The sequence below is a fragment of the Cebidichthys violaceus genome, unplaced genomic scaffold (genome assembly GCF_023349555.1).
Source record: "Cebidichthys violaceus isolate CVI_PGR_0920_01 unplaced genomic scaffold, fCebVio1.0.p SCAF_14, whole genome shotgun sequence".
Lineage (NCBI taxonomy): Eukaryota > Metazoa > Chordata > Actinopteri > Perciformes > Stichaeidae > Cebidichthys > Cebidichthys violaceus.
Genome location: NW_027176307.1, coordinates 9,122,604 through 9,130,706, shown reverse-complemented (window position 1 = coordinate 9,130,706; position 8,103 = coordinate 9,122,604). Strand labels below are relative to the sequence as shown.

At 40.3% G+C, this 8,103-nt stretch overlaps 1 protein-coding gene across 1 annotated transcript; it reads right to left on the bottom strand.

The window, feature by feature from the left end:
• Positions 1-27: 27 nt before the first annotated feature.
• Positions 28-6,570, bottom strand: mep1a.2 (meprin A, alpha (PABA peptide hydrolase), tandem duplicate 2). The gene is made up of 14 exons (XM_068708723.1): positions 6,433-6,570; positions 6,307-6,331; positions 6,159-6,212; positions 6,024-6,061; positions 5,874-5,949; positions 5,662-5,779; positions 5,324-5,499; positions 4,750-4,971; positions 4,260-4,406; positions 3,483-3,698; positions 2,962-3,408; positions 2,021-2,194; positions 1,567-1,771; positions 28-474 (listed from the first exon to the last, which is right to left on the bottom strand). Exons 1-14 carry the CDS (start codon positions 6,493-6,495, stop codon positions 324-326), a joined length of 2,112 nt encoding a protein of 703 aa, XP_068564824.1. The 5' UTR covers positions 6,496-6,570; the 3' UTR covers positions 28-323.
• Between the last annotated feature and the right edge of the window lie 1,533 nt (positions 6,571-8,103).

The following is an 8,103-nucleotide window of genomic DNA, read 5'->3' as shown; positions in this document are numbered from 1 at the left end:
TATGCATTGAAATAAAGGCAAAGAATATAATGTCTTTCATTGTTCTTTATACTATGCATGATTGCGAAGTTTCAATCTCAATTATACATTTTTCATAACGGTATCAATTGAGCAAAACCACATACCACACAAATTTAACAAACTCTTGCTCTGATTGGGGCCTAATTTCTACAGATGTTTATTCATGTTGGGACACACAAAATACGGGGCTTGCGATGCAATTAGTGTCCCAAAAAAATAAGTCTATAAACACTTCTCTCTCCAATATTGGCACTATTTTTTTCTGTGATTTCACTGTTGAATGAATGCCGAAGACATGCGTTTCACTGAGCTCTCCTGATGACGGTGAAAATAGCCAGTGTCAGAATCACGGTCCCTGCCGCGCCACCAATGAGAGCTCCCACGATGCCTCTGTCTATGTTCAGTTCTTCACAACTCTTGCCAGTGTAGTAGGTGGTCTGGGTTGACGCACACCTGAAAATCACAGATTCTTTTATTATGAAAAAATATTTCCTGAGGCACGAGTAATTGCTTTGAACTATATTGTTCAACACACATGCTGAGCTATTGTTTCTTTCTGGCGATGTACTGAATTTGCTGAGTATTGTGTTGTCTGGCTAACAAGAACAGTGGTTGGTTAGCAGTTTGTTCGGAATTAAATTTTGTTCACAAAAATCTTTCCTTGTGAGACTTTAAAGGAATAGTTTGACATTTGGGAAATGTATTTGCTTTCTGTTTGAATGTTTGATGAAAAGATCGACACCACTCCATGTCTGTGCTTGAAGTATAAAACTAAAGCCAGTTTGGGAGCTAGCAAACAGTATCTCTTTTGTTGAATTGGTACAGTTTATCCGTCCCCCCGGCACTTCTGTGCAGCAATCTCATGGTGACGTCAAAACTCAAACAAGTCACTGCTTCTACATTTTGTTCTCCAAGAAAAAGTTAAAGCTTGTAACTGCCAATAAAACCATTTTACATGTCTGTTTGTGTATGTTTTAAAATAAACAGAGGTGCTAGCTATTTCCCCTTGATTCCAGTCTTCATGCTGAGCTAAGATAACTGCCTTCTGGCTCCAGCTCACTTAACAAACAGACATGAGAGCGGTATAGATCTTCTTATCATACTGTCTGCAAAAAAGGAAATTATTTTTCTCAAAATGTCAAAGAATTCCTTTTAGGATTCTAAAGAAACTACAATTTAATTTTCCATTATTTTTAATGTCCCAAGCCACTCTACCCTAGAGTAGCTTAATTATGTAATAAATGGGCCAACGTAATGCTGAGGGATTGTGTTTATTACTTAGCTTTAAGACCAAGCTTTAAGGGAGACCTGGCTCTAGTTCCGTACCTAACACACAATTTCAACCTATGAGTGCAAGTCTTATGTAAGTGCTTCGTCTAGCTTTAGTTCGTGCCTCATTGACATTGAATTTGAATCCATATTTATTTGTAAGTGAGGATTGCCCAAAATATATAACCAATTTTCTAGAAATCCAAAGTTTTAAAAGTAGACATTTAGGAATGCATGCAACATGTGCTGTATATTAACCCCTGCAAACACACACACCTGCATGAGGCTTTCCCTTCGCTCTCCACACACACGCCTCCGTTAAAACAAGGGTTGGGATGACAGGGGTTGGCGGCACGGGCTTCTCTGTGTTTTGAAACCGCCGGTCTCATTTCCACCTCGCTGATTGGCTCCTCGTCCGTGATGTCATTGCTCGGTGCGGCCGGTTTGACAGGCACCTCGGTCTTGATCAGGTGGGTCAAATCTAACGAAAATATAATTTAAAAAGTTGATGAAAATGTGCAATAAAGCACTGGCTCATTCGAGATGCCAATGTTTGAATGTGTAAGAGTAAAGTGTGACAAGATTTGAAGTAGGTGCAAAAATGAATTCTATGAATTGAACACGCTGGAAATGTTCTGAAAAAAATGTGCTATTGTCTGGCAAATCATTTGTCTGATGTAGGAATAGTCTAGTATAGCTGGGTAGAGGAGCTGATATTTTTGATTCTCACCATTAAAGTCAGCAGTGATGATGAGATCATTGTCTTTGAGGAAGCTCCTGCTGTGCAGGTGCTTGTGAGAAATGAAAGTGCTCCAGCCAAAGTCTTGACCACGGAAGCACTGGTAGTCGACATCCCACACTGCACCTGAAGTAGCTGTTGGTCTGTTCCAACGAGGATGAGTGTCTGAGGGGGGGAATAGTCAAGAAAAACTACTTTGCAATCTCACATATTTGTGGTTATAATATGACGTGAGAGCGGGAGATGATGCAACTTCTACAGAGCCAGGCTTTGAGATACCCGTTCTCTTTGTAAACCCAGGTTTTTTCTCCTACCGAACTAAATGGACCAATTGCGCGTTTTCTATGAAATAATTATTACTGCAAAAAACAACACTGTTGGTGCAAATAAGGCAAAAGAGGAATGCTGGCAGAAGATTCCCAATTGTGTAAAGTGAATATATGTGTTATAGCACTCCATGCATTCTCAATGCCTACCGTTTATTTCTAATTTGACAGCTGCACATTCTGCCGCGACAGAGATGCTGGTATTGTTTTCACATTGAGTTTGAGTCTTCATGGCAAAATGTGATTGTGGAGACACCTACTGTAGCAGGAACTATACCACAAAGGAGGTTCTCAGTACTTTGTCTTGCGTTAATATTTCTTTCTGTCCGTGGACTGAGTTTGTCACCGCAATAGCGTCACAACCATGCAAGACGCAGTCAAAAAACTTTACAGGTGAGTAGTTGTCAAAATTATAGTTTGAAAATGGGAGTGACCCCAAGATAATTTGACACTGTATCTGGGGTGAAGCAACAATCTCAAAATCTGAGCAAGTGAAAGCCAAACTATCTGCATGGCTTAATACTATTATATGTAAATCAGCTAAACCAACCCTTTCATCAGACTAGAAAACTCTCTTTTTCCTGACTGTCAGTGACCTGGGCTTACCTGTGGTGAAGCTTCTTGTAGAAGACATTCTCAGTTTCACATCAGGGTCCTGGTCCATGGCAACGATGGTTGCCTGCCTGTTTTCGGCTGGCCACTGCATCACTGCATCATTTTCCCCACTGCAGAGGTGCAAGGTCATGCCAACATAGTCTGGGTACTCACTCTCCTTTCCATTCGGGTAAACGCTGATACCAAATGAGTGGCCCTCCGAGTTGAAGAAGCACTTGCTTTTTAACGACCCGCCAAGAGGAGTGTCGGCAAGAACGTCCGTGAAGTTGTGGATTTGCCAGACGGCGCTGGGGCAAATTGTTTCAGTAAGGGTGATGTCGTCGATTAAGATGGCACCCGAGGAGCCAGACGATCCTCTGACGCCTTGGAAGAAATAGCGGAACTTCTCTGTCACCTTGAGAGTCACATGGGCTATTTTCCAGGCAGCATCTCCAATTCCTGAAAGACAAAAAAGAAGCTGATTAATTGTATTGTTATTCTGTGCTGGCGTAGGAATGATAAAAATAGAATACCTATAATGGTGTGTATCTTCCTGACACTGCGCACAGTCCCGGTCCCATCGTCAGTCCTGATCCATATCACCAGTTTGTCCCCAGCTGCTCCAGTCATCTTGTAGAAGAACTGCAGGCACTGCCTGTCTCTCTTGGGGTAGAGGATACGTGACTCCAGCAAGGCGCTGCTTCCCGGTGCGCCGGAAGATGTGTCAAACTTCATGAAGTAGCCAGAATCTGGAAAGGGAAAAACCTTCGGTACATGAAGCGTCAACTGAATTATAGTGATGACGGGGATTGTTTGGAGTTTCCCACAAGGCGTGTGTGAGACTCCGAATGTGTATTATATTTTTCTTTGAGCAATGTCTTCTTTCTAGCCACTCTTCCATAAAGCCCAGCTCCGGCAGGTTTGTTGTGGTGCCATATTCTTTCCATTTTGTTATAATAGATTTAATGTCGCTCCATTAGATCATGTGACAGATCATGTGACAAAGGGTGGACTTTATTTAACTAATTATGTGACTTCTGAAGGTAATTGCTCGCACCAGATCTTATTTCGGGGCTTTATAGTAAAAGGGTTGAATACATATGCACAAACCTATTTAAGTTTTTTTGTTATATTTATCACTTCACCAATTTTGACCACTTTGTGTGGGTCCATTACATAAAATCAACCTAAAGAGAGAAAAAAAACATTTTAATTCCAGGTTGTAATGCAACATAATAGGAAACATGCCAATGTGGGTGAACACTATTTGCAAGGCACTGTTCCTTTGATCTTGAAAATAAGTTCAGTACCTCTACAGAGACCTGCCACGGTGTGGTCCATATCAGCAGGACTGCTCAGCGTCTGGACCCAGTCTGCATTGTCCTCCTCGTTCTGGATCATTCCACAGATGTTGATCAGCTCAAAGGAGCACTGGTCCAAGAGAGTGAGTGTGTTGGCTGAAACAGGAAAGTTGGCAACCAAAAAATATTTTCTGTGGTTAATATGGAGGATTTTCAAAGTACTAGTGGGATTTTTACATCACGTTATTTTATTGCAGAAAGACATATTTATTGACTTTTTGGCCACTAGGGGGCAGCTGAACAAGCTCCACATTGACTTTTGGAAAGGTGAGTCAGAGTTGGGTGATAATTGTTGTAGTGCAGCTTTAAGATGACAACGGAAATGTATTTCAGATCTAGTGTGACACCAAATAAGTAATTTCCTTACACATCACTTAACCACTTTCCCTGCCAGGGTATCTTCTCTAACCTGTAGGCGGACAGGAAAGGAGACACTCACCACAGTCGTACATGCGGTTGAGCCTGGTGATGTCGACAGCACTGAAGTCTAGCCGCTGGCCAATGACCTCATTGAAATACGGTATGGTGGTGGTGATTGTGGGGATGCTGTCGTTCTTGTTGAAGGACAGCGGCCTGTAGTGCATGATGGACTCGTAATCATATGGCGTGTTCAGATCAGTGATGAAGTCATCCTCATACTTGTTGAAATTGTGCTCCATCCCTGTGAGGAGAAAATAACATCGACATTCAAGTGACGGTTTAACAACGCCTACAAACAGTGCTACCACATAACATATGTACTGTATATGTAGAAGCTGTAAAACATTTCCTTTGAAAAGTATGGTTATTTGTCGAAATTCACATCCTTGTATTTTTAATTTTTTCAAATAATGTAAATTTACATTTGAAAACAAACTTACCAATGCATGACTGATTAAAAAGCACAGCCTAATTTGCGTTCAGTGTATATTAAATGTTCTCAATGAATATCTCTTTGAACTTGGAGTATTTATTAAATCCTGGTCACAGGCCTGAAGAAAACAAAACAAAAAAATGATACAATTGTGACCCACCTTCTTCAATCTGGTCCCACCAGATTTTGACATAGTCGTCCCTGTCTGAGCGAGACTGTTCGTGGTAAAAGCCCAGAGCATGGAGGAGCTCGTGCTGCACAATGGCCTTGGTGTCACACCTGGCCCCAATGGACACATTCTGGCCTGTTCTATCGTCTCCAACATACGACCAACATCTGCATTGATAAAATGGAGGTTTGAAATTACAACGTGATCAGGAGAACGTTCTGTTAGTGTTCTCTGACTAGCATTTCATCACAAGATGTCCACATCGTAATGCTTTTGATGACTTAAAGTTGTGCAACAGCTGCGAGCACACTCGAGCCAGTGCAGCTCACCCAGACAGCTTAGTGAATGAGACGTAGCTGCTCTCTCCCTCATAGGGCTTGAAGTCCACGCAGGATCTCAAACGGTACTCCTCAAAAGCCTGGAGGATCACACCTTTAGCATTCAGTTCTAGGATAAAGGGAATTCCACATCAGCACGTGTATATGTACCTTCCTGTTAGATTATTTGTTGGTGGAAATGTACTCCATTGTGCACAGTGTACCTAAAGAATCAGTTAAGATGTAGGGAATGGGAAACTTCCATCTCCGTGTTTGATCAAGGATTGCATTCCTGCTGGGCTGCAAGGCACATTGGGAGCGTTCAGAATCTGCTTTTGAGTTCTTGACAAACATCTCATCTCTAAGCTACTTACATCAATAGCGATGTCTCCCTCAAACAGGTGGTTTAACCCTTAAGAAAAAACAGGTTTAGTGCTTAATTAATATCAATCAACAAAGCACATAAACACATGTATCGAAAGGAGACAGGGCTTTAAAAAAAAGTCTACCTCTATTGATCTCAAGTATGTCGTCCCTCAGTTCACCAGCATCTGCATAATCACCTGGAAGATAAATGTATTGTTACTGCGAAAAAAAAGGTTATTTTTAAAAACATGCTTGTTTTAAGTCTATGTGATCAAGTTAACGGGAACAAACCGGTACGTGTAGGAACAGCTTGCACCTGGCGCACAAAAAGAGGTACGTCAAAATTTAAACCCCTCTACAGGGACTTTTTTTTCCAATTACTGTTTCTCAAAGTGATTGAATTACAAATGCCCCTACCTTCAAAACCACAAGGACTCCGATCAGTGCGGCGATTTTACTCAAACTGTCCCCGGAGCCCATGTCGCTACCCAGACACAAAGGTGTTTCTCTGAAGCTACATGAACATGCCTATAAAGACAGCAGCTGGAGGGGAACTTTGATCAGGATTATGGTGTTCAATGAATAACAGGCACTTCACACGTGTCCTCGCTGCCACTTATACGACTGACATGTTGTCAGGTGTCCTGTACAGAGGCATCAGAATCAACTGTAGAATAATGTGAACTCTGATCTTAAGTCTAATAAAAAAGGCAGTTATGTTGTTGGTGGGTTTGACCTCTGACCCCTCTGTTGCTTCGGGATGGAAATTTACCAAGTCATGAAGGCCACAGAAAGCATCCATGTGAGGAAAAACAACAGCAGGGGTTGCCTGTTTGTGTCAAAACCATGTCCTCTTTGTATTAGAGACATAGGTGAATAGGGAAAACATTCAAACTAGTAGATCGCAACATGAGTTTTCTGAAATTGTATGATTAAATATTCAAATGAGGCATTATCTTAAATATGTGCTAATTTGCATACATTTCCAGCACAGAAATGTGAACATTGATAAAGCCAGGTTCAAAATTCTTGTTTCATTTTGTTGACATATTAGAGTCAAATGTTTTTACAGAGGGAAGTTTGAATATCTTCTTGTATCACTCCATAAATCAGAAAATTAACAGATGTATGAAAATCAATTTTCTCCATGTTTTAAGTAATAAAATGTTGTATAAATCAGGCTATAAACAATATATGAACAAACCCCTCAGTAAAAATCTTCAGAATATAGATGGAAATTAAACTGGGAAGTTTGGTGTACTGAAGTGGAGATTCCTAACTTTTAAAGATATGTTTTGTAACTTGACATATGTTTTGAAGACACTACAGGTGAATAGGGTAAAAAAAAATAACTAATAGATATCACCATGAAACTTCCCCAGTTGGTTACTTACATAAAGACAATTATTTTTTGTATTACAAGTTTTCCAAAAAAATATGTTTAAATATGTAAATTAGGCATTATCTAATGGTAACTTTTGGTGAAGTTAGGAAAAATCTACAGACAGTAGTAAAATAAACACTTAAAGGTGTATTTTGGATGTTTTTCTTCCACTAGTCTGAAAGAAGACGTGTTTATGTAAGCTAAACTTCAAACCTCAAACTTGACCAGTGCATTAATAATAAACTATGTTTTTGCCAGGGGGTCTCGCCTTAACTGATTGATGAGAGTGATGATGCCTTCAGGGTGTGCATTAAAGAGTTTGCCTCGAGTGCCAGCACTTGTAATCTTTGTTTACAACTTGAATCTGTCGTGCCATAACACCACTAGAACCTGATAACATGCTTTATTACATTTTTCCCTATCAAATGTCAATGCAGCAGATTTTGTTGATATTAAAGGAGGACTTGAGTGATTTATTATTGCACCTCCACAAAGTTCAGGGACTTAAAAAAATAATGGTTAAAAATTGAATTTGCAGAGGACGATATCTGAACTTTTCATCCCCAGTAAGAGTGAACCTAGCCTGGTAAGCAGACTGGATTTACATTTTGTTACACTTCATTCATTCAGCCTGACATGGTGTTCCAAAATAGTGTCGTCAGTCAAGAAGGTCATTGGATAGTATAAAAATCATAAAAAGTCAT